We start from the raw sequence: 27,994 nt of genomic DNA, 5'->3' as shown, positions 1-27,994 counted from the left end.
GTGAGCTAGAGGTGGGCTTTTTCTATGATCAGGGGTTTAATGACCGCTGGTTTACAGTATTTGGGCATGTAACCTATTGTAATGGATGTGTTAACAACCGTTAGAAGAGGTTCAGTCACAACTGGTAAAACCATTTTGAGGGAATGGAGACTAATGTGCAAGTAGTAGAATTTAATGATGAAATAATTTTTTCCAAATCTGGCTGTGGGAGTGGATGAAAAGTTTCAAGTGTTTCTTCTAATGCAAAATTTTGTTCAATATCAACCACACCAGATGACAGACCAGATGGATTACCTATAAAAAAAGGGGCAGTCATGGCCTGGTGGTAGGGAACTGGTCTTGTGACCGGAGGGTCGTGGGTTCGATTCCCAGACCTGAGGCCATGACTGAGGTGCCCTTGAGCAAGGCACCTAACCTCAACTGCTCCCCGGGCGCCGGGCTGCCCACCGCTCTGGGCATGTGTGATCCACAGCCCCCTAGTTAATCACTAGTGTGTGTGTGTGTGTGTGTGTTCTGACTGCACAGATGGGTTAAAAGCGAAGGACAAATTTCGATTGGGGTGTAAAAAATCACAATTGACAAAATATGGCACATTTGCACATTTACATTTTTAAAATATTTATATTTAGTGTAATGTTCTCAATTTTATTATCAAAGAAATCCATAAAGACATTACTAGTTAGGTTTCCTGAAATCTGAGGTTCAGCACCTGCTTGATTTTTTGTAAGTTTAGAAATAGTACTAAAAAGAAATGAGTGTCCTTTTGTACTCAATAATGCTATCCTTCCTGGCACAGTGGAATGCTTCCAGCTTAGTAGATCGCCATTTCTGCTCTAACTTACATACTTGTTACTAGTTTGGTCGGTGTACAACGGGGCAATCTTTTAAAAATCTGGCCTTTTTATATTTTAGTGGAGTTACTATATCTAGAGCTGATCTGCAGGTTTTCTCTAAGCAGTCGGTTAGACTAGCTCCTCTGGATCTGATGGTGAGTATGTTAAAGTAGTTAAGTCTGGGAGGGTTTCAATAAACTGTGTTGCGGTTGATGAATCGTATATATATATGTTATTGTCGATAACCAGCGTCAAAATGAAATCTAGAGTATGATTGTGATAATGAGTAGGTCCCATTACATTCTGTGTAATGCCGACAGAGTTCAATATTGAAGTAAAGGCCTTTTTCAGCGGATCTTCCGCCTTCTCAAAATGTATATTAAAGTCTCCTACCATTATTATTTTGTTACTAAATTTGCTGCAAAATTGCTGAAATCATTTATAAAGTCTGAGTAGGGCCCTGGCAGTACACATTAGTAAGTGAGAAAGCATTCTTATTTGTAGCCAGATTAATTATATTAATAGATAGCATCTCAAAAGAATTGGAGATATCAAAGTGTTTCTGATGAATTTCTAAAGAATTTCAGTAGATTATGCATATTCCTCCTCCTCTGCCTGACAATCTTGGTTTAGGTACATAACTGTATCCCACAGGGGTGTCTTCATTTAGAGTTAAATATTCACCAGATCAAATCCAGGTTTCTGTCTGGTAGTTTATAATCTTGTTCCCAATAGCTGCTTTAGCATTGAGTGATTGAATATTGAGTAATCCAATTTTTAGATTGGTCATATTGCATATTTTAATTTTCCTATAATTTAATTTAACCTGGGGCACTGACAGTCTTAATTCTGTTGCAACTAGATGACGCCTCTTGGCAGCTCGCAGACAGTCGGTTTAGCCTGTTTATGCTGTAGGAAAACAAGGCGGCGCCATCCCAGGTGGGTTGGACACCATCCCTGCCAAAGAGACCAGGTATAATGATAATGATAATGACAAACTTTACTGATCCCACGAGTGGGAAATTCAGTTTTCCCCAGGACCCCGGTGTAAAGCACCGAGAACCTAGAGTGGCCACGCTTCAAGGCGCCGCCATACAGATTAGGGAGAAACATAGAGAGATAAACAATAGATGGAGACAAAAAAATATGACCAGATTATTCTTGTGAACAGGACAACAATCTGTGTGCATGCAAAAATCCCCATAGCACATACAGCATTGATAACACAGACAGTAAGCAGTGAGAGGCGTGATCCATTCAGATGGGGAGGGTGGGAGCCAGAAGCCTGGCACACAGTCTTTGAGTCAAAGTTTGCGGTGGAAGGCGAGAGCCATCTCTGACAGTCTCTGTGTGGGGGTAGGAGCAGGTAACCAAGACGACGACCTTCTGGGAGAAATTTGTTTGGGCGCCAATGCAGATAATCATGAATGAAGAATTTAGCAAGGAGCTCGTCCTTGAGCGTTTGAGCACACAAACTCCCCTTAAGTCGGTGGTCTCCCAACTGATCCAACTTCACGCATACAGCATTGATTCCATCCATGATCAACTCCAGCTTTTTAACAGTCACAGTCTGTGTTCCAACAGCTCTACCCACCGCATCAATTATGTTGGGCACTTGGCGTGGGCGTTCAATAATTGACCCCACTCCTTTAATTTCCCGATACACCAGGGCAATGCCTAATCCAATCAGCAGAAACCCAGTGATCAAAGTTCCAAATAAGAACACGTCCTCAGCATCTTCTAGGAAGAGAGGCGCAAGACACAAACTGCGCCACGTCCCCCCTGAGCCAAACACATATCCAGATGAGGACGGTCCGTCCATACATGTGGGTTCTCCCGCACCATGACTCCACGTGGAAAAAATTATGCCAATGGCGTTGAGACCACCTGATCAAATCCATTTTCTTTGTTAAAGTTCGAAGGCATGCCCTTGAATGTTTCATAATGTGGTGTGGAAAGGAGACTTTATTTTAAAACTACTATTGATTCTGCAGATGTTAGAGATGTACAGTTTAAAACTAAAAAACAACATGAGTTTACCAGCACAGCAGAGACAGAGTCTGAGAAATGTGATACTGTGTGAGGGCTTTCTCTGTACTATACTACAGCGGTCCCCAACCACCGGGCCGCAGACCAGTACTGGTTAATGGGTCATCTGGTACCAGGCCGCACAGAATTTTTTTTTTTATCGACGATCAGTCTGAGTAATGGTTTATTTTGAAGAAAAATAAATAAATTTAGATTTTCTTCTCAATTATATCCATATGGTGAGTTTTATTTTTATGCACTTTATATTTGTTTTTATGCAAGTCGTATATTTTTTTCATCATATTTTCCCCCCACACTTTAAAGGCCGGTCCGTGAAAATATTGTCTGACATGTAATCGGTCCGTGGAGCAAAAAAGGTCGGGGACTGCTGCTATACTAGATAGGCAATTCTGAAGACTTCACTATAAAACAACTCAAACAAGTACATTTCAATACTGGTTCACTATTGGAGTAGCACTTTAGTTTATGATTATGCCTATTCCACATCTACACAATGTGCTGTAGCTCCTGTGTTCCACTCGTGAGTGCAGAGTTCAGAGTTCAGTTCTCCTGAAATGATAGTGTGTGTTCAGTGTTACACTCCCCGTGCCATTTAAAGATGTCTTTCATCAATGTTTTTCAGACACCCAGCCCAGATCATTAAGCCTTTAAAGCTAATTAAATGCTAATTAAATGTCTAATAAATAGATACTGTCTTCATCAGCTAACCAGTGTCATTTAATTCAAGACCAGGTTTGACCTGTGTGTGCAGAACCGTGTCCAGGTGCTGAGGGTTAACTTTCACATGTTCTGTGTCGACGAACGTTTATTGATTCAGGCTGGAGGATTCTGAACCCTTGAGAGTGAACAAGTCACATGTGCTAGAGTACTGAACAGCCCGACCACACAACACGGAACAAATGCTGAAAACCAAGATTATTATGAAAACCCTTCTACAAATAAGTGACTGCCAGGCCCTCCAGTGATGGGTACTTAAGTCTGCTCATGCTGGACAGTAGCATCTCCACATTCTTACCACTAGGTGCCAGTAGTAATATGTATGCCGGTGTCACACGTCTCTGCTTAATTGCTCATTGGCGCCCCCAGTTGGATAAGTAAATGCTCAACGACAGTGATGTGCAGTGTTTCTATAGGATGGAACTGAACCTCATACCAACCTCATTACCTGATAATAATGGATGTAAAAACATTACAAACAATATAAAAATGTTAAAACATTTTTTTGGGTGGTGGGGCATCTCCCAAGATTCATATTCTCATATTCTTAATTTGAGGGTTTTTGTTTAAAGGACAAAATAACAAACTCCTTCAGTTCTTCAGAACAGGAGGACCAGAGCAAAGGGCTTTAATTAAGGACATAAATAGGAGAATTCTTGAGGGTAATGAATATAGAAGATAAAACTGTGAGAACGACCAAGCACTCACCTTCTGAACTGTCTCTGATTATCGTCAGCATGGTGTGCAAAATGGCTGTTTACACTAAGGCAGTTAAAGTGTCCTCATTCATATACTAAACATCGCTCATTTAAATATTAAAATCCAAATCCAGAAACTATGGAATACAAAAAGAATACAAGTTGTATTGCTGTATGATCACTTACACATTGCACCTACCTGAGAATACAGAAACACATTCATATACACCCTCAAACCCTCACACAAGGAAAAACAGGTTGGGTTCACAGAACAGCTTCCATCCATCAAGTGTGTGTCTCATAGTTTGTCAGTCTTCCAAAGAACCTTCAGTCTTTATGTCTACACAAAGTAACATCACCATCATCACCACCATTGTCATCACCATCGTCATCATCATCATCTTAGGAGAGGGACGGATGAAGTCAGTGGGAGGGCCAATCACAGGATTCCGCAATAACGACGGCATTCCAACCATTCCGACCCTGCACTTCACAGCTCGTCCCTGTAGGAGGCGCTCTGTACCCCGGCAGGTGGGGCCCCTCCTTTAAGGGTCTTGTAGGAGCCCCTCCAGTCTGTCGGCACATTGTCATCGTCCCACAACGTGGAGGTCTCCGTGTCGCTCACCCACTCTCGGTCACCCGCATAATGGCATGGCTGCACCAATAGGGGGCTCGTGGAGAAGGCCTGCAGGTTCCGGTTGAGAAAATGGGATTTGTAGTCCTCACTGGTAAAAGATAAGTTCACAGTACTTTTAATGGGATCTGTAGTCCTCACTAGTAAAAGATAAGTTCAGAGTACTTTTAATGGGATATGTAGTCCTCACTGTATGTATAAACTATATATAAAGATCACAAAGAACAGACAGAATCAGTGGTAGGGTAGATGGCACAGGTTGTGCGTCATCTCAGGAACAGACCACTGTTCTTACACCCACAGACAGTGACACAATTACACTCACAGACGGTGACACCATTACACCCACAGAGGGTGACACAATTACACACAGAGGGTACCCAATTACACACACAGAGGGTGACACAATTACACACACAGAGGGTGACACAATTATACACACAGAGGGTGACAATTACACACACAGAGGGTGACACAATTACACACACAGAGGGTGACACAATTACACACAGAGGGTACCCAATTACACACACAGAGGGTGACACAATTACACACACAGAGGGTGACACAATTACACACACAGAGGGTGACACAATTACACACACAGCGGGTGACACAATTATACACACAGAGGGTGACAATTACACACACAGAGGGTGACACAATTACACACACAGAGGGTGACACAATTACACACAGAGGGTACCCAATTACACACACAGAGGGTGACACAATTACACACACAGAGGGTACCCAATTACACACACAGAGGGTGACACAATTACACACACAGAGGGTGACACAATTACACACACAGCGGGTGACACAATTATACACACAGAGGGTGACAATTACACACACAGAGGGTGACACAATTACACAGAAAACCAAACAGAAAAAACATCACACCGAACATCATTAAGAGAGAGAGAAAGAGAGAAAGAAGCCTTTGTCTGTGGAAATGATAAGATCATGTGTGTGTCTGTGTGTGGATTAGAGACTGACATTAAATGGTAAGATCCTGTGTGTGAGCACAAGGTACATGCATCTTACGTGCGAAGAACAGTGAATGTAATGAGGAACTGAAGTTCACAGGCGAATTGCAACTGGAAAACATAGCTGTACACATTGCTAAACATATCTCACGCTAGTGACAGGCCTGCTGCTCTCAGTACATACTGGATAGGCTACTGCATACTGGTCCTCGTAGTAGTATACAGTACAGTATCCAGAATGCGACAAAAGCAACCATACTACGGGCTCACATGAACGTATAATACTCCACATATTTATTTACATACCAAAGATTAGCACTTCTGTTGAAGTCCCGAAATAATGGACTGTTTATCAGTTTAGAAAATAAACGAGGAGAAGACGGGGGATAAATGCCTTTAGAACTGTAGCTGTTCTAAAAAGCCTTTCAGAACAGCTACAGTTATAGCCTTCATTTTGAAATAGAAGTTTACTGTTCACACCAAACACCTACTTAGCATTATTAGACAGCCCAGAATAGCATAGCACACATTTAGCACTACATGGCTAAATACCACTAGCATAAAAACTTTGTCCAACATTGAAATTGAACATTAACGAATTTTGGCATCGAGTTTGTGAACTCTTACAAACTCTGAAAACAAGATGAATGAAACAAATAAACCTATTGCTTAAGTACTTCATATGGCGTCTCCTGTAAAAAAGTCTTGATAGGGGCTCACCAAACTATACTCGCCTATACTGTAATATGGTCTGTCCCTACCAATAAGCAATTGTCAGTTTACTGTAGTAATACCCAATAAATATGTTTACAATGAAATATGCTATTGATAATTATCCTGAAAATAGCCTCTGGTAGGAAATTTAGTTAACAGGCTTTAAAGCTATAGGTAGAGTCTGCTAAGAAAACACTATTTAATTAGCCATATAATGGTTCATATTATTGGATTTTCTCATTTTAAAGCACTGAGCAATAAAAGTGAGCAGTTGCTTTCTAGTAGATCAGATCTAATGATAAATCTTGCACTCTACCCCATTACACCTGGCACAGTAGCCAAAAATCTCAGCGTCCTACTCGACTCTGACTTATCATTTGATAAATACATAGAAAATACTACTAGGATAGCTTTTCTACATCTCCGCAACATTGCTAAGTTAAGAAATGCATTATCACAGCATGCTGCAGAAAAATTGATACACGCTTTGTTAGCTCCAGACTAGATAGACTACTGTAACTCATTACTGTCAGGATGCTCAAATAGCCATCTAAATAAACTTCAAATAGTTCAAAATGCTGCAGCCAGAGTTCTGACCAGAACTAGAAAATTAGATCATATCAGACCAGTCCTATCAGCCCTGCATTTGGCTCCCAGTTAAATTCAGTATTGATTTTAAAATTCTTCTACTGACTTATAAAGCACTGCATGGGCTTGTTCCTGATTACCTCCAGGAACTTATCTCCAATTATGAACCCCCACGTCCACTAAGATCACAGGGTGCTGACCTCTTATTAGTTCCATCAATTAATAAGGTAGCAGCAGGGGGAAGAGTTTTTCTTACAAGGCCCCACAACTTTGGAATAACCTTCCAGAATGTGTCCGGGACTGACACAGTGTCAATCTTTAAGTCTAGGTTGAAAACCTACTTATTTAGTTTAGCGTTTGATAACTACGGTCACTCGCGAAAGTATAATACATTAATATAATAATTTATTAACTATTTTAACATTTATTTTTTAGCGACCCTTTTTTTTTGGCTTGCGACCCATCCAAGGGTCGAGACTCCTTGTGTAAACCCTGGTGTAATGGATGGATGCCAATGTCTCAGAATGCTCCAAGTCTATGTTACCTTCTGGTTCTGCCTTTTTAGCTAGGCTGTAATAATTTAGTTTAATGTCAGAGTTGCTGCCACACTCCAAAAATGTTAAAATTTCATCTGTCCTGTATATGTCCTCATACAGAGCTAATTTTCCGTTTTATTTTCTCCACATGGCTGCCCGCCTGAGATGAACACTGAGATGAGGAGAGACGAGCCTTTCCAGAGATCCACCCTGGGCCAGCCACCTCCTGCCTAACCAGATATGATGGAAGATCAACCCACTGCCCTGACTAACCAGTGTGGATGAAGGATAAACCCACTACCCTGGGCCCTCTCACCGCCCTGAATTATCCTCTACTATGACCAGTGTTGCGAATAACGCCGTTAAAAATAACGGCGTCATTTTGTCAGTAACGGGATAATATAATTAGTTACTTTTCCTGTCGTTACAACGCCGTTGACGTTACTGGTCATTAAAAGCAGTGCGTTACTATATATTGATATACTAACAGTAATCCGAGCGGACCGCTGCCCAGGCTAGTGAGGGGTAACAGATCTCGATAGGTCACAGTTGTACACCTTTTTAACTTAACAATTCAGTAAGTGATTGGCTAAGGCAGCGTTATGATAGCCAATCAGAGCCAGTGTTTTTACATGCACGCCGAAGCACGTCAGTGACACGACACAAACGGAGAAGAGGCCGAAATGGCGTCAGGTGCAAGCCGAAGAAAATTTAGCATTTTCAAGGTGATATAAACATTATTTAAGAAAATACTTGAAGTTCCTGAATGTCTACCAGACTGGGTATTTGATTTATTTAATTAAGAATAGAGGTTTTATTGTTGTTTACTTCTGTAGTGAACAAACCAGTTGTCTCAGGTTGAGAGAATTTAATTTAATTTGATAGATGTAAATGCACTTTATATAGTGCAACTGTTTACTTTTGCTTTTTTTTTTTTTTTTTCCACAAAGATTTGGGATTTTAAAGGATTGCCTTTGTGGATGTGCAATAAATATCAAAAGTTAAACACCTTTCTGATCTACTCATTTCAACTGACTGTAAAAACTGCTTTTTCAAAAACATCCTTATTCATTGGCATATAACCTTTTTTTAACTGTAACGCAAATAGTTACTTTCCCTGGTAACGAGTTACTTTTATTATAGAGTAATTCAGTTACTAACTCAGTTACTTTTTTGAACAAGTAGTGAGTAACTATAACTAATTACTTTTTTAAAGTAACGTTCCCAACACTGGCTATGACTAACATTACCAACCATCAAGACGTTTAGGACTGAATAGGAATTACATAGAGAACTCATGTACATAAATACACACCAAGATAGAATTTATTTATCCCTCACATCTTTTCTTTGTTTTCCTCTCTTTAAATTGTCATGGTGACAGGCATTGGCCAGACGAGGATGGGTTCCCCCCTGAGTCTTGGTTCCTCTCAAGGTTTCTTCCTCATGCCCTTAGGGAGTTTTTCCTTTCTACTGTCACCCTTGGCTTGCTCACTGGGGGCTTGGACTCGGACACTTGTAAAGCTGCTTTGTGACAACTGTTGTAAAAAGCGCTATATAAATAAATTTTGATTGATTTATTGACAGTATATTTATATTAAAGTATACATGTATGTGCCCTCTTTCTGCATTAGCGTCCACCATGTTTTTTTTTTCGTTTTTTTATGAATTAGAAGTCATGGTGTCCTTGCATAATGGGAGGCTGTAGTAGTATGCAGTAGTCTGTAGTAGGCTGTAGTAGTATGTAGTAGTATATAGTAGTCTGTAGTATTATGTAGTGATATGTAGTAGTATGTAGTAGGCTGTAGTGATATGTAGTGGTATGTAATATGTAGTATACTGTAGTAGTATGTAGGAGACTATGGTAGTATGTAGTTTCGCACAGAGATCCAGCCTCTTCCTTTTTTCCTCCCGATCATACCGAATTCATACTGAACCGTGGGGTCCATACCATGTTTGTGTACTGTCAGTGGCGGACTTAGCAATTTGGGGGCTCAAGGTGAATTTAGCTAGGGGGCCCATCAACATTAATATGCGATAAATAAATTCAGGTTAACACTACACGATTTTAGGCTGGTTTTTCAGTCGCCGACAGAAGATCGCCGACAGAAACTGTGGTCGGAGGCAAAACATCAAGTCAAGTGGTCGGAGGCAAAACATCGCTCAGTCAAGTAGTGTGAACTGCTGAAAGACGCTCGCCGAGCTGTCGCAGAGTGGTCGCCGACTCATCGCAGACGCCCGGCAGATATCTAGCATGTTTAATATCTAGCCCAGTCGGCGACTGAGTCAACAGCAGCGTCTAGCTACAGCCAATGGGAACAACGTCTAGCTACAGCCAATGGGAACGCGGAGAGAGAACCGCGGCACCGCTGAAGATATCTCTGAAGAATGTAAAAAACTTTCAAGAATGCTTTCAAAACAGTAACCCAGCAAACACACAAAATCCTCACCTTCCTTACAACTTTACTACAACACTGTGTTTAAGTTATTGTGACAGCACTGGATAAATAGTGCAATTGATTATATCTATGTTCACTGCAACGGAGAGATGAAATAATTCTGGCAACTTGGGACTATGGAGTGTTTAAACGATAAAAAAAAATAATAACGAAAATGTGGCGTACATGTACATTGTTTTTTTCTTCTATGTGGTGTTGCTGGTTCTCGTGAGAGTTTCATTTTCGTGTTCTCGTGTTTTTGGACGGCAGCCAGATGAGTCGGCAATTCCCCAGTCATTTAATTCGTGAGCCCGCGTCGCCGATCAGTCATGTAGTGTGAAAGCCACAACAATTAAAAGACTCGCGATTACAGCACAACCAGTCGCGTAGTGCGAACGGCACAAAAACCTGACGACTGAAAAGTCGTGTAGTGTGAACCTGGCTTAATCAGGGGGCCCCTACAGTGGGTTGCAGTGGGAGGGGCCCAAGGCAGTTGCCTAGCCACACCTCTATGCAAAGATCGCCTCTGTGTACTGTTACACCCCTAGTGTGTGTGTGTGTGTGTGTGCGTGTGTGTGCAGGGGTGATAGTGGGAAAAATTCCTGAGCCTGACATTTTTTTGAGCGGGGGGGGGGGGGGGGGGTGTTGTGGAAGTGTACCATATTTTTAATATTTAATAATTAATCTTTAAATTAATTAATAATAAATAAGTCAGGTACTCATTATGGTGAAATAAAAAAAAACAAATTTCTATTAATATTCTGAGAAAATGCTGTAACCTAAAGATTCTGTTAACACCAGTGTTGCCATAGTTACTTTGAAACAGTAATCCGACTACTGACTACTGACTACTTCTTTAAAAAGTAACTCAGTTAAGTTACTGACTACTTGCTTTTAAAAGTAACTAAGTTTGATTACTTTTAGTTACTTTCAGCAGAGGCTGATAACATGAAAATGACTACCAGTTCTGCCAATACTCACTTTATTGACATGTATTTTAACCGGAACATCAAAAATGACACTGGCATTTGTAAACTTTTTCTTGAAATAGGCTTAGGCCTACATGTTTTTTAAATAAATAAATAAGACAGTCTTTCTGTTCAACTCCGCCCACTTACAGGGTTGCCATCTCTCACGCATTGAGACACACGCATTTGACTGTCTTCACACGCTTACACGCCACACTTCCGATATCTCACGCCGAAAAAAAATCTAGTTTATTTACCTCTGATCCACATCTATGATTCAATGAGTTACTAGTTCGATCTGGCGCCAACCACCGGCGATCGATCGATCGCGATATAATACTGAATTTAGTCCATTTTACACCCCGCCCGGTAACAATTTACGTTCGCCGCCAAGCCCCGGTTTTTTTTTTCAGGTTTGACGTTGTGTTTTTGAAAGTAGACAGCACTCTGTCGCCAGGACAGAGTGTACAACGGACCTTAATGTTGTCTTCCTGAGCCGAAATAAAATCAAAATAATGCCTGTATTTCCAGCTGCTAAAGGCGAACCTCTCCTTCCATCTGACTTTGGCGCCGCAGAGCAGAGATTACGTAACCGCGTAAGAAACGTGTAGCCAAAAAATAAGAATGAATAAATATAACCTACGTTCCCCCGAAATGCAGAAATAGTAACGCACGATGTTTTAGATAAGTAACTATAATCTGACTACTAGTTTTTAAATAGTAGTTGCGTTAGACTACTCGTTACTGAAAAAAGTAGTCCGACTACAGTAACGCGTTACTAAGTAACACGTTACCGGCATCACTGGTTAACACAATTAGACACAATATGTTAAAAACAGGCATGATTAATTATTTATTCAGACAACTCAAAGAATTATGCAAATAAAGTTTAAAATAATTACAAGTATTATGATTATAGTTAGTTTTAATATATAAAATATTTAATAAATATTTTGTGTTGGATTATTAGGACATACATTTTGTGCTTTTGTTCATGTATTACACCTTACGCCGTAAGGCGGCCATGATGAACCAGATCGTCTGACCACCTGTACCGGCTCAAAAAAAACACTTTCTTATAATTAAACTTCATCAGAATAAAGATAAAATACTGAATTTATCTTGTATCTACCTCTGAAGTTCTTCCGATGTCTGAAATACAGGCGGTCCCCGGGTTACGACGTCGATCCGTCGTAAATCGATTTTCGGTGTAAATCGGAACATACGTACATTCTGTACGTAAATAACGTACTATACGCAGTTATCCTATCCTAAAGCTAGCCTTTTGGCAAATACCTTTATCCGTAGCTTCATTTAACTAAGGCTAAAGGCCTATCCTGATGCCGCGCACACCAAACACCAAATTCCGTTTACGACGCAGAACCACTTGGGTCCAAACGAGGCTTTATATGGTAAATGGGAGATGTGTAGTAACCACGGAAAATCGTAACTCGTGGACCACCTGTATGATGATTATGTCGATTGAATCGGAGCAATAATGTCTTCGGCACGACCAAACAAGTTGAAAACATAAACTGACCAAAACAAACTGGACTTAAGGCAGGAGGGAGGTAGCTTTTTTACGTAATGTCCGAAAATCAGAAGGCGGGATGACCCGCAAGTCAATCAAATGACACCGCCGTCATCCATCCAGCGCTGATGAGCGCCAGTGAGAGGATCATATTTCATCCTCAAAACAGATAGCACGCGCGCGCATGTGGTTTACTATTATGATTTGACGGATTTCCCCCCCAAAAAATTAAAATGACGGAAATCGTGGTGACGGAGAACTTTAACTCATGCACTAAGCAAACCTTTTTTTTTTCTGGCGTATATGTCGGTACGCCGGAATTCCGGCGTGGCGCCTGAAAACTATCAGGCCTGTGTGTGTGAGTGAGTGAGAGAGAGAGAGAGAGAGAGAGAGAGAGAGAGAGAGAGAGAGAGAGAGAGAGAGAGAGAGAGAGAGAGAGAGAGAGAGAGAGAGAGAGAGAGAGAGAGAGAGAGAGAGAGAGAAGACTGGAAGGATAGATGTCCAAACACACACACACACACACACACACACACACACACACACACACACACCCAGCACTACACACACACCCACACACCCAAGAGTATCAGGATTGGTTAAACTGCTGTCAGCACAGGAGTCATGGCAGGCTGTCTGTAGCAAGAGGCTGTACACAATGCGGGGCAGTTCAGGGGTTATGTTATGAGTTATGTTATTATGAGAGGTGTAATTATGAGTTATGTTATTATGAGTAGTGTAATTATGGTGTAATTATGAGTTATTTTATTATGAGTAGTGTAATTGAGGCCTGTTATTATGAGTAGTGTAATGAGTTATGTTATTATGAAGTGTAATTTTGAGTCATATTATGAGAGGTGTAATTACGAGTTATGTTATTATGAGTAGAGTAATTGAGGCCTGTTAGTATGAGTAGTGTAATTATGAGTCATATTATGAGAGGTGTAATTACTATTATAATAATAGTTATGTTATTATGAGTAGCATAATTACATAATTATGTAATTATGAGTCATGTTATGAGTTGTTATTATGAGTAGTGTAATTATGAATTATGTAATTATGAGTAGTGTAATTATGAGTCATGTTATTATGAGTAGCGTATTTATGAGTTATGTTATTATGAGATATGCTATGAGTAGTGTCATTATGAGTTATGTTACGAGTTATGTTATTATGAGTAGTGTAATTACGAGTTATGTTATGAGTTATGTTATGAGTAGTGTAATTATGAGCTATGTAATTATGAGTGACGCCACTGGTAGCTGCTTAGACAAGACTGCTTAGACGTACTACATATATTAGACATACTATATTGTTTATTCTGCCTCATTTAGCCAACACATTTGACTTGTGTATTTTCTTTGCATGTCACACGTGTATTTTCGGAGTGTTTTCTTTGCGTTTCACATGTGTTTTTTCTTCAGGCTGCAGGGACGGTACTCACTTGGGATGCTTGTCATACATGATGGGCAGAAACTCGTCTACTGGCAGCATCTTAGAGATGGGTTCAGCGTTGATCAGCTTCTGCGCCCCCTGCAGGGAGATGGCGTATGAGAGGGTCCAGTAGGAGTAGTCCGCAAACACGAGGTTCCTCACATTCTCTATCGGTTCCTCCTTGCCTGGGTTCACCTGCTTCCTACCCAGGTATCTGCAACACACATGCACACAGCGCAGGTCAATCACTAGTGGGCGATGTGACACTGTAATGTAGCAAATCCAAATCCAGCCAGTCCGCATTTTTGTTCTAAGCAAGGACCCAGCACACCTGAACTGGGCTGGAGAAACTACACTGCAGTAATGGCTATTGAAACTTACGCCGTGCGAACATACAGTGGGTACGGAAAGTGTTCAGACCCCTGAATACTATAATACTATGTGTTTAGGGTCATTGTCTCATTGGAAGTTGAACCTTCGGCCCAGTCTGACACCATACAATCCCAACAGTGAAACAATGACCCTAAATCCTAAATAGTTAAAATAACAAAGGAGCAGTGTTGTATAAAGTATTAGAGACCCATACTTGAGTAAAAGTACAAGTACTCTATCAAAAAATTGACTTGAGTAGAAGTTGAAGTGTTCTTTAAAAACTTAAGTAGAAGTACAGAAGTATTCAGCATTTTTTGTACTTAAGTATTTGCACTTATGCTGCTCTTCTGCTGTTACCAAACACGGTACCATCTCTTTTAATGAGATAAAAAGCAAATTATTTGGAATAATTTTGAGTATATGTGTATTTGTATAAATATGTAAATTAAGCTGAAGGTGCTGGAAAATACTGAAAATGGACCTTCAAAGTGCCGTAAAAGTGCATGAATTCCACCTTGTAACTTCGCTTGCACAAAAATCGAGAGGTGCACGACCTCGCAATGCGACCGCGCGCATGGCCAACGCTCATGGGCGGAGCCTCCGCGATTGCATCATTTTTGCCGCGCGGACCCTTGCGGCAGTCACGACATGTCAAGTGAACCTAGATTACGAAGCTCAAGTGTTCAGTGAAGGCAGCAGCAGAGTAAACGAGACGCGACCGGAGCATGCACAGTTTTCCCATAAGACAGCCTGATCGCTTGACCCGGTGACAGCGTCAGCTAACATGTTTATAATTGTAACGAGTAACTATACAGCACATAAAAAATTTATCGGAGTAAAAGTATTAAACTGATGGAAAATATGTAGTGAAGTATAAGTGGAAGTAGGAGAAAAAAATAATACTCCAGTAAAGTACAGATACAGCATTATAGTACTTAAGTACAGTAGTGAAGTAGTTCTACTTCGTTACTATACAACTCTGCAAAGGAGTGGCTTCGGAACAACTCTGTGACCATTCCTGACTAGCCCAGCCAGAGCCCTGACCTAAACCCAATTGAGCGTCTCTGGAGAGACGTTCACCATCCAACCTGATGGAACTGGAGAGGATCTTCAAAAAAGAATGGCAGAGGATCCCCAAATCTAGGTGAGAAAAACTTACTGCGGCATTCAAAAGCAGCATTTTTGAGAAGCATCTCAAAAGGGTGCTTCTACTCAATACAGGTCAAAGGGTCTGAATAACTATGTTATATTTCAGTTTTTCTTTTTAAAAATATATTTGCAAAGATTTCTACATTTATGGTAAAGATTTTTCTACATTTATACATGAGAAATAATGAGAAATAAATGAGAAATAAAATGAACTTTTTTGATTTTAGCAAATGGCTGCAATTAAACAAAGAGTGAACTATTTAAAGGGGTCTGAATACTTTCCGTACCCACTGTATTTAAAAAAACATTCTCATTTTTTCAGTTTCAGGTTGACATTAGATCACACACAGTTTAAAGGTCTGTCTTATGTAATTATTTGCTTAAATTCAACAAGCTATAAATAGCCAGAGGCGTCTCCATAACAATATGTTGACAGCCAGGTGTCACTCACATGATGTCCCAGTTGAGCTCTGCTAGCTCCACCTCCTCCATCAGCTGCATGAGGCGGCGTTTGAAGTTGGCCTGAAAGCGCACGTCATCCTCGAAGACCAGCGCCTTGTCCAGCTGCATGTCCACAATCTGAGAGGAGTGAACACACATTCAGACCTCTTCTCATCCTCAATCACACACACCCTTCAGTCCTCATTCTCACACACCCTTCAGTCCTCATCCTCACTCTCACACACACCCTTCAGTCCTCATCCTCACTCTCACACACACCCTTCAGTCCTCATCCTCATTCTCACACACACCCTTCAGTCCTCATCCTCACTCTCACACACACCCTTCAGTCCTCATCCTCACACACACTTCAGTCCTCATCCTCATTCTCATACACATCCTTCAGTCCTCATCTTCACATCCTCACACACACACACACACACACACACACACACACACACACACACACACACACACACACACACACACACACACACAGTGTAGTTGCCAGCTCGGGGGACCAAGCCAGGACACAGAACCCTTCAGCTACAGCTACCCTACAGCTTGCATCAGTGCATGTATTTTAGATTGTGTGTCTGTGGGTGTGTTTTGGTCACTCACCTCCTTCCAGATGTAGTAGTGGCTGAGAAAGCATCCCACCTCTCCTTTGGTTAGTGTGCGGCCAGAGAAAGGGTCGTAGTATCCAGGGAGAAGGTCAACCCCTAGAATCTTAATGTCACTGCTGTTCAGAGCTCTATGCACACACACACAAACACATACACTCTTAATGTCACTGCTGTTCACTCACACACACAGGATCTTAACGTCACTGCTGTTCAGAGCTCTTCACACACACACACACACACACACACACACACACACACACACACACACACACACACACACACACACACACACACACACACAGGATCTTAACGTCACTGCTGTTCAGAGCTCTACACACTAGGGCTGCCACGATTAGTCGACTAGTCACGATTATGTCGACTATTAAAATAGTCGACGACTAATTTAATAGTCGATGCGTCAGTTTTGTTTTGTTTTTTTACTTTTTTTCTCTCCAAACTGCTCCACTGCTGCATCTGCCTTTCTGTCCTTGACGCACATGCGCAGTAGTGGAAACCTTGGTAGGCAGTGGACGACATCCCAGGACGTTATACAGACAGGCTCTGGTATCATGGCTACCCGGCTACGGATCTCAAAAGTGTGGGATCACTAAGAAAATGAAAGAGAAACGCGTGCAATGCAATATCTGCAAGGCAGATTCCACGGCAGCACAACCGCGATGTACAAGCTCCTGAAAAGGTTGTGACTGATTATGACAATGTCTCAAATTTAGTTAGCTGCTAAAATGAGCGTAAAATGAGCATTAACTTAGTACTTGCTCATTGTGGTAGCTGTAAAAGTTAACATTAGCGATGGCGATTTGTTTTATTAGCCTTAGCACGCATTCATGTGTTTTCTGTAACGTCAGTGAGACCAAAACTTTATTTTTGTGAATAATTCCTTAGTTTCAGGTACCTACCTAATTTGATTTAAATGTAGTTAAGTTTGATGCCAGAGACGAATGAAAGAAAGAAAAGAATTTCTTTATTAATGTATTTATATTTGTGTTGTATAAGCCACTGCCTTATCCTTATTTTAATCAGTTTGTTGCAACAAGCTGCATATTTCATTAAAGGTTTAATGAACTATGATATAAATTGTTTTTAGTTTTAGTTAACATATAGCTGAAATCTAATGATGGTTATATAATAGCAGCTGCATTCTAGTGTGATAAGCTGTATGTTTTATATTCAATTAACATTTGATCCGATTAGTCGACTAATCATAAAAATTAGTCGTTGATTAGTCGACTATAAAAATAATCGTTTGTGGCAGCCCTACTACACACACACACACAGGATCTTAACGTCACTGTTGTTCAGAGCTCTTTACACACACACACACACACACACACACACACACACACACACACACACACACACACACACACACACACACACACGCAGGATCTTAGCGTGACTACTGTTCAGAGCTCTACACACACACACACGCACATATTCTCATGCTTACGAATACTGCGCAGCACCATGCGTGGTGTTTAAATCAGGAGGGTTAGATTGTGTCTCATGAACTGATGCACAGTGAGGGAGTGGAGAGCTGATAGGGTTAGCCCTTAGCAGTTAGCGGTTAGCAGGCGTTGTAGAGGGGAACTACTGACGCTCCATCCACTGCGTCCACTACTTTAGCATTGATCTCCAGCTCGTAGAGAGACCACAGCATCCTCTCCCTGCGATCCTGGCGTCTGCGCAGGTTGATCAGGTAAATCTGAAGAACACACACAGACCCACACACAATTAGGCCTTTAAGTAATTACTCACATGCACAAGTGGAGAACTGTGAACAAACAGTAATTATGGCTCACGCTGGTAAGCTTTCAAACGAATCCCCTGGCCTTGCCCTGGGTGTGTGTATGTGTGTGTGTGCATGTGTGTGTGTCTTCAGAGGGTGGGATGTCAGTGTGACCCTGCGGTATTCTCACCTCGTCAAAGCCCATCAGGTCTGTCTGCCGCGGAGGAACGTGGATGTAGCGAGACACGTACATGGGTGGCCCATCAACTACATCACACACAGCAGAGATCATCACACACAGCAGAGACCTTCACATGCCATACCACCATACCAACTTTATTTATAAAGCACTTTACGAGTACTGCAGCAGATACAAAGATAGGTAAAAATATACAAAGACATAATAAAAAGACTGAAGACAGTTAAAATAATTAAGATCATGGGTACAAACAAATTAAGTACAGTACTAAAAACAGCCAACACAGTAAAACAAGTAAAATCAATGTCTCATGCTTGATTAAAAGCCAGGGAATAAAAATGTGTTTTAAGATTAGATTTTAAAATAGACAATGTTGGCGACTGTCTAACATGTAATGGCAATGCGTTCCGTATCACAGCAACAATGAAACATGAACTGTCCCCTCTGAGCTTCCACTTAGATTTCTTTGTCTGGAGGAGCATCTGGTCAGATGACCTAAGATCTCAGACAGGAGAATATGGACAGAGCATTTCTGTGAGAGAAAGTGGAGCAAGACCATTTAAAGATTTAAAAACAAATATAAGAACCTTAAAAAGAGTTCTAAAATGCACAGGTAGTCAGTGGAGTGAAGCCAGGACAGGAGTAATGTGCTCTCTTTTGCACGTTGCAGTCAAGAGACGTGCAGCGGCGTGCAGCAGGACTGAGTGACTCCAACGTAGAGTGAGTTACAGTAGTCTAGCAGAGTTGTAATAAAGGCATGTATCACTGTCTCAAAGTGCTTCCTAGAAAGAAAAGGTTTTACCAGTTTTCTTAGGAAAAGGAAGCTAGACTTCATTACTGCACCTTGGATGCTTCACAAAAGCTAATGGGTCTTAGCACTAAAATCTCAGTCTTCTTTTCATTAAAGTTTAAGAAATTTACGGCCATCCAATCTTTAACATCTTCAAGACATGTAAGAATAGGTGTCAGTGAAAATCCACCATTGCGCTTTAGTGGCACATAAATCTGGGTGTAATCAGCATAGCAGTGGAAGGAAATTCTATGCTTTCTAAAGATGGATCCCAAGCAGGTAAATTGAGAAGAGCAGGGGCCCCAAGACTGATCCCTGAGGAATTCCACTTAAAAGGGGGGCCGAGGAGGATTCAGAGCCAGCAACACTCACAGAAACAGTTCTGCCAGATAAATAAGACTTTACCCACTGCAGAGTTGTGACTCGAATACCTACAAGATCCTGTAGGCAAGAGATCAGGGTACCGTGGTCAGCAGTATCAAAGGCAGCGGTTAGGTCAAGAAGAATAAGAATTACATCATCACCAGAATCAGATGCCAGAAGAATATCATTAAAGACTCTTAACAGTGTGATTTCTGTGCTATGAAGGGCTTTGAGATGGGATTGAAAAACCTCCAAGATGTCATGCTTCTCAAGAAAAGCCTTTAATTGAGTATAGACAATCTTTTCTAGAATCTTAGAAAGAAAAGGCAATCTTGAGATTGGTCTAAAATTGGCCAGCACAGACTGATCAAGGCCAGGTTTCTTAATTAAGGGTTGCACTACTGAGTGTTTAAAATCCACAGGAACCACAGCAGCAGACAGACTGCTATTGATAATAGCAAGAACTGACTGACCTGCACTGAAAAGGCCTCTTTAATGAATCGACGTGGAGTAGCATCACGGGGAGAACCTGAGGGCTTAATATGATGAACCACATCTTCTAAAAGTTTGAGTCACAGGCTCAAACTGATTAAAAGCAGCAGAACATGTGACACAGGCAGCAGGATTAGAGGCAGGTGCTGAGATAAAAGCCCTTATTGTAGCAACTCATCAATAAAAAAGTGAAAAAATGTATCAGACATTTCTGAAGAGGTTTCAGTGCAGACAGGCTGTGAAGTGTTAAGGACTGAGTCTATAGTTTTAAACAACACACGTGGGTATTCTTTAACAGTCTTTTGGTAATGGCGCCAGCAGTCTTTAAGGATTTGAAGTGAGACTTGCAGCCTGTCCTTCATCTATTTATGTTCAACTCTGCAACACTACTGTCTAACTGTACGAGTGTTCTCACTGAGCCATAGTTCAGATTTAGCTTTGGTCTTCTTTGATTTGAGTGGAGCCACAGCGTCCAGAATGGTTTGACAAGAAGAATTAAACCAGACAGTGAGCTCCTCCAGATTGGAAGAAATAAAATCAGGTTGAACACACAGCTGGTTGAAAGCTACAGAGAAATGACCGGCGGTGGAAGGACTGAAGATCTGGCAATGCGAGTGGGGCCATAGGTTATAATTGCTGTAGAAAACAATTCAACTTCAAATAAGACAGGCATGTGATCAGAGAACGCAGCATCACACGTGTGCTGGTTTGATGACCCCACTGTCGGAAGGACCGAGCCGAAGCCCGTAACAGGTGAATTGGACCTGTGACAGGAACGGTGGCAACGGATACTGTCCATCGAAACCTTCAGCTTTCACATTTGGCCGAAGATCAATAAGTGTTTGGCGAACATAAGAAAGCAGAGACATGACCTCTTGAGTACCGATAACCATGAGTAAAAATACAGCAAACACAAACGACAGCAACAGACTGCAGGTCACACACACCGGCACCATCTAGGCCACACAGCAGAGACCATCGCACACAGCAGCAGCAATTATGCTCTCCTCGGTCAGAATATCTGTAAACTAATCCTGTCTAGCTGTCTTGGAGCGATATCTCTCACTAAAAACTGAGACCAAACAACCTCTTATACAAGAAGAGCGGCAATGAAGCACTCCAGAGACAAACAGACATTAAAATACCAGTTCCACAACAGTTATCTGTTGTTTTAAAGTGGTTCTGGGATACTATGTCTTGATCTTTAAGATCAGCCTGTCAATTGCTCCATGCAGTACAAAAAGCATTTTTTAGGTAGTTTGGACTTAGTTTTGGATGTAATTGAATGATTTATTTATTCATTTTAACAAAGGTTCGGCCTAAATAGTGTATTTCTCATAGTAAAACTGAGAGAAGTGTTCCAGCAGACAGACCAGGGTCACGTACTACCTCACAGGAAGTAATGTCATCGATCAACAGCCAATGTAGGCCAGACTCACTCACTCAGGGCCTCCAGGTAGAGGTGGACAAAGTTGATGCGATCGTCCTCGACAGTCTGGTGCGGTTTGGCCGGGACGTTCAGGTAGCCGTAGCGCTCTTTGTTGCATATGTACATCTGGACCTCTGCAAGAGCAGAAAGCACGCCAGCTTCAGCAACAGCTCAGCTTCAGAGCTTCAGCCATCAGGGCTACCAACAGGGCTGGCCTCAACAGGCCACAGTGGCACACGGCGACGGTGCTCTTCTATGCAGTCTTTCTAGAGCATGCCTGAACTGTGAATCCATTACTGCCAAGAGCCCCAGATAAACCTGCAGGAAGGAAGTGCAGGGGGAACCGTACCAGACACTCTGCAGGAGAAGGCGAATACGATGATGTCATCAAACGGCCAGGAGTAGTCTTTGTGGGGGGGGTGGAAGGCCAGTTTCTTGGTGCCCTCTTTACGCAGGTCCAAAAGCATGGTGGAGTGCACCATGGGCACAGGGTAGCAGCCCTCACGGTAGCGCCTCCTGGTGGGGAAATACTCTGCTGTGCGGCGATAGTAGCCCTGAAACAAATACAACCAGATGTAACATATCACACAGTCATACAACACACGAACACAGACACACATCTGACCACACCCAAATACATCTGATCACAGCCATACAAATGACAAACACACTCACACACACCTGACCACAACCAAACACATCTGGCCACAGCCATACAACTGACAAACACACTCACACACACCTGACCACAACCAAATACATCTGATCACAGCCATACAACTGACAAAAACATTCACATACAAAAAAGCCTAACATGCACATCTGACCACAACAAAACAGATCTAACCACAGCCATACAACACACAAACACACTCACACACACCTGACCACAACCAAACACATCTGGCCACAGCCATACAGCTGACAATCACACTCAAACACATCTGGCCACAGCCACACAACTAACAAACCTACCCAAACACATCTGACCACACCCAAATACATCCTAACCCTAACCATGAACTGGACCCAAACACTAACACAGCACACGACACAGCAGCAGGTATCTACCCAGAAACCAGGAACAGGAACCCAGAACTTCTTGGTCTAGAAGCAGGTTCTGTGAACACTGCGAAAACAACCTCCAACATGGAAGCTTAAAACAGAAGGACACTTACCTGTGGAGGGATCCTGCACAAAGGACCATTGACTTTTGGAGTGCTTCCATACACACCTGCAGAGTGATCCTGTACTGACCTGTGGACTGATCCTGTACTGACCTGTGGACTGATCCTGTACTGACCTGTGTACTGACCTGTACTGACCTGTGTACTGACCTGTGGACTGACCCTGTACTGACCTGTGTACTGACCTGTGGACTGATCCTGTACTGACCTGTGGACTGATCCTGTACTGACCTGTGGACTTATCCTGTACCGACCTGTGTACTGACCCTGTACTGACCTGTGTACTGACCTGTGGAGTGATCCTGTACCGACTTGTGGACTGACCTGTGGAGTGATCCCGCACCAGTAGTTGGAATAGGCTGACTGAGAGTCCAGCATAGGGGCGATGACAGACTTGTTCTCTGCCATAAGGAGGTTCAGTGTGTCTGGGTTGGTCAGGATGTTGTCTGCATCTGCATACTTCAGAACACAAAACACATGTAAAACACACCTAGCTAACACAGCTAGCCACACAAACCATGAAGGAAAGCTAATAGACATGAGTAAGCACGGTGGCCTTTGGATCACCCTGATAACCACATCTTCATATCTGGATGAAGGATTCCTTGAAGGAAGACCTGTACTGAATTTGTTTTTAGCATTTTTTAAAACACATACTGGATTTAAGACACTTTGATGAACTTTGATGGTTAAAATTATTTTATTACTTTATCACATTATGTTACTTAATTACATTTGTTCTTCTAATTATTTTAATATTTTAGTAATTTTATTACTTTATTTTATTGTTGTCTTCTATTTTTTTTTGTAATTTTATTATTAACTTATTATGTTTTTCTTTTATTTATTCTGTAAACCACTTTGAGTTACATGTATGTATGAAAGGTGATATACATATAAAGATTACTATTATTATTATTATTACCAAGATGTAGTCAGCCCAGCGTCTCTTGGCGAAGTTGAGTGCTGCCTGTTTAAGCTTCATGATGTAGTCATAGCGACCGTTAGTCCAGTGTTTGGGACCCAGCTCCCCTGCGTAAGACCTGCACAGGAGAGACACGCCACTCTGACTCTCACTCTTAACACTTACTCTGACGGCGACTCTCACTCTGAATATTCACTTAACTCCATCCATCCATCCATCCATCCATCCATCCATCCATCCATCCATCCATCCATCCATCCATCCATCCATCCATCCATCCATCCATCCATCCATCCATCCATCCATCCATCCATCCATCCATCCATCCAAGCTCAAATTACTAAGATAGAAAGTTGTCAAAGTTTAAAGTCAGAGTCAAAATGAAAGATAGCTCACTCTCAATTTTGTACAGGGGGGAAGTGACCAAGCCTACTGGAGACTGAAATAAAAGGATGATGAGAACCATGATGAAATCATCTTTGGCTTTGCATTTGCACAACTGAACAAAACTAACAGCTAAATTTGACCCCAACTAACCCTAACTTTAAACCTAAATAACTTTACCCCTAACTCTAACCCTAACTAGAGTGAGGAAAATAAGTATTTGAACACCGTGCGACTTTGCAAGTTCTCCCACTTAGAAATCATGGAGGGATCTGAAATTTTCATCTTGGGTGCATGTTCACTGTGAGAGACATAATCTAAAAAAAAGTTCCTTTGGGGTAACTTTTTTGGTAAAAGTTCCTTTGGTGCATCATCTTTTACTTCAATGTTTGGAAGAATTTGTGGTTCAGAACATCCTTCGTTTTCAGCAAGCTAGATTTGCGCTCTGTTGCATGTGTGCTTAGCGGCGCAGCAATAAACAGCGTCCCTTGAGAAACAATTAACGACCGTGCTGCGTTCCGGACATGTTTCGGCTATTTAAACCGGTGTGGCCAGTATATGAAAAATTCGTATGACAACAAAAATAAACACCGGTTTTCGGTGCGAACCGGTATACCGCCCAGCACTACTCAATATGTATTTGTATCCTTCGCCTAAACCATGATGTTGAACAATCGTTGTTTTCAGGTCATTTGAGAGTTGTTTTGAGGCTCCCATGTTGTTATCAGGGGTGCCCAAACTTTTGCATACCACTGCATGTGTGTGTGTGTGTGTGTGTGTGTGTGTGTGTGTGTATGTATGAACAACACTGAGACAGTCATAAAACGATGAGCATGATAATTCAGAGTGGATCAGTATGACAGGATCCGTATGAGAATTCAGAATGGATCCGTACGAGAGGATCAGTATGAGAATTCAGAATGGATCAGTACGAGAGGATCAGTATGAGAATTCAGAATGGATCAGTACGAGAGATCAGTATGAGAATTCAGAATGGATCAGTACGAGAGGATCAGTATGAGAATTCAGAGCCTTACACAGGTTTGTCCATAGGTCTCCACTCTACGTAGTGATAGAACTGCTGCATGATGGTCAGCCATTCACGGAGGACTGCAGTGGTGTTGTCAGAGTTGTGGTCTGTCGCCGCCCTAGAGCATAAAGACATTTAGGGCAGTTAAATATCTGATGAATACAGCAGCAGACAACATCTCCAAATCTAAAGAAAAACAGAAGCAGGCAAATGCAAAACTACCACAAAAGATGCACCAGAATACAGGTTATTGGAGTGTTGGAGATGAGGTGCTTCTGTTCAACATGAGAAAGCAGGGAAGAAAGGGAGGAAGAATTGAGCCTGGCTTCTCTGGACATTTTGTCATTTAGTCAACATGTGGCATAGTTGTTACATTCTGTAAGGTTCTGTGAGGTTGTTATACCATCTCATTCTGTAAGGTTCTGTGAGGTTGTTATACCATCTCATTCTGTAAGGTTCTGTGAGGTTGTTATACCGTCTCATTTTGTAAGGTTCTGTAAGGTTCTGTAAGGTTGTTACACCATCTCATTCTGTAAGGTTCTGTAAGTTTCTGTAAGATTGTTACAGTGTCTCAGTGTCGAAGAACAAGTGCAGTGTCAACCATATCAAGCCATACAGAAGAAGCCAAACTGATGATGGGCAAGTTCCCAGTCAGGAATCACACAAGATTCCCAAAGAGAACAAGACCAGTACATATTCTGATGGTCCCATTTCTTTGTCCACTGGAGGGGATTTAGATAAGATTAATAAAGGCATTTCGACACCACAGTGTCTGTGTTCTTCATTTTACCCCAAAAAGACATTCAATTCTGTGATGCAACAGCAGAGGTAAATGCAGGCCTACACACCTCTTGAATATATCGTCTCTGTTTAATGTTTATTTAACATTAATAATTCCTTCTTATTCATTTAGTCTTCATTCAGACACATTTTCAACTACTCTTGAGAGTAGGATATGTTTGCCTTTCACAGCTTTATGTATACCTGTTATCTGTGTATGTACAATGTATGTCATTCCCAAACACTTCCATTTTCTTATAATACAGCTGAGAGTTGACTGTGGAATGTATAGGAGCGAGGTAATTTCACGACTGGATTTGTTCCACAGGGGGCATCCTATCACAGTTCCATGCTGGAATTCACTGAGCTCCTGAGAGCGACCCATTCTTTCACAAATGTTTGTTATAACAGTCTGCATGCCTAGATGCTTAATTTTATGGCCATGGAAATTATTGGAACACCTGATTCCAATAATTTGGATGGGTGAGTGAATACTTTTGGCAATATAGTGTATATTTTGAAACAGTAATTAGGACGACAGCGGCGTAAATAGAGAGACAACAGCAAGCAGCACAATTCCAGCAGCTGAGGCATTTCAGTGGTGAGGGTTAAACCTTTGTTAAAATAATGTGGCATCTACAAGTCACTGATATTACTGTTACCAGGTAAAATGCCACTTTGCTGTTTGCTGAAGACAATCTCCAGAGCAGGAATATGAGCCCTGTCCAGTCGAGCTGTTAGCAAGGCACAACGTGAAAGGGTTTGTGCACTGCTGCAGTGTAAAGGTCAGTGGTATCAAGCACTGCCATCAAAAGCTTTCTTTACTCAAAATCCATGTAAATTCCATCATCTGACACAAAAGTGATGCAACTATCAATCTGTACTGTGTCATGTACTGTAAAGCTACTACTACTCTTTACCACATGATTATTTCTAGAGAATCCACTGTTTCTAGGCAGTGCAGATTATTACTGTGTGTTGTGCTCCTTGCTAGAAAATGATGCTGACAAGATCATGACTGTATTTGTACAGTCTGTTTGTATTATTAGAGAAGTCACTAATATGTACCTAATAGCTTTTTTGGTAAAGTGAAGTGTGATTTCTGCAGTAGGTGGACACATTTTGTGTGGGCACCTTTTGAATGTGCTCAATACAACAAAGAAACTTCCATATTTATGCAAAACGTGTCCCAAAAAATAAAGTTACAGTTATTACACATTTAAAACCTGTATTTATCATTGTAACCCTAGGTACATTAATTATACTGTTATACTGGATATTTTAATAAAGAAGTTATAATCAACTGTATATCCATGTTTCCCTTATACATACAGTGCACACAAAATAAGCAGTGATGTATAAAATAATATGGTTCTGTACTGGAAGCATCATTTGATAAAGGATATGAGTCTATCGAGATATGCTACCCCTGAAAATTTTAAGAAGTTATAATAACCTATAAAACCTTCTTCCCATGGTCAGTACAGTACTATACCGAACACTACACAAACTTCTTTTTGTAATTGTTGTGATTATACCGATTTATGCTATATTTTATGGGAAATAAAGAACTGGAAATGTATAGTGATAAACTAGTTTTTACGATGGAGCAGCACCGGTAGCATTTTTCGACAAATGAGCACAACTACGTCAGAACACCATGGTTTAATTTTTACACCCTTTCGAATAAAGTCAGTGGAAAACAACCATGAACAGTGAAAAGTGGAATCACTTACCAAATGGATATCCGGCCTTTCGGATAGTTGAGTCTCTCCAGAGCTCCGAGGTAATAGGGCAGAGAGTGCGCGGCGTTCCGCGCGATCACAGCGATCACGACGGTGGGCGGCTGCATCTCGGACTCTTCGGTGTAATTTTCCTCCGAAAAGTAACATTCAGTTCGTGCGATAGCAAGTGAGAAGACCAAAATCCAGAGAAACATTTTTCT

The 27,994-nt window shown here is 41.4% G+C and overlaps 1 protein-coding gene across 1 annotated transcript; it reads right to left on the bottom strand.

Moving 5' to 3' along the window:
- Positions 1 to 1,815: 1,815 nt before the first annotated feature.
- On the bottom strand, positions 1,816 to 27,988 carry cercam (cerebral endothelial cell adhesion molecule). The gene is made up of 12 exons (XM_077019058.1): positions 27,786 to 27,988; positions 25,277 to 25,387; positions 23,856 to 23,973; positions 23,255 to 23,389; positions 22,093 to 22,297; positions 21,758 to 21,877; positions 18,661 to 18,737; positions 18,340 to 18,446; positions 16,719 to 16,851; positions 16,108 to 16,235; positions 14,146 to 14,349; positions 1,816 to 5,022 (listed from the first exon to the last, which is right to left on the bottom strand). Exons 1-12 carry the CDS (start codon positions 27,986 to 27,988, stop codon positions 4,788 to 4,790), a joined length of 1,776 nt encoding a protein of 591 aa, XP_076875173.1. The 3' UTR covers positions 1,816 to 4,787.
- Between the last annotated feature and the right edge of the window lie 6 nt (positions 27,989 to 27,994).

This window comes from Brachyhypopomus gauderio, chromosome 10, assembly GCF_052324685.1.
Source record: "Brachyhypopomus gauderio isolate BG-103 chromosome 10, BGAUD_0.2, whole genome shotgun sequence".
NCBI lineage: Eukaryota > Metazoa > Chordata > Actinopteri > Gymnotiformes > Hypopomidae > Brachyhypopomus > Brachyhypopomus gauderio.
This window is presented reverse-complemented; position numbering and strand designations above follow the sequence as displayed.

Coding starts and splice junctions, on each gene's coding strand:
- cercam (XM_077019058.1), bottom strand. CDS start 27,988: ATGTTTCTCTGGATTTTGGTCTTCTCACTTGCTATCGCACGAACTGAA. Junction 23,974..25,276: donor AGACCTATGGACAAACCTGT/GTAAGGCTCTGA, acceptor TCTCCTGTGCAG/GTCTTACGCAGGGGAGCTGG. Junction 22,298..23,254: donor GGTGCGGGATCACTCCACAG/GTCAGTCCACAA, acceptor TATTTGTTTCAG/GGCTACTATCGCCGCACAGC.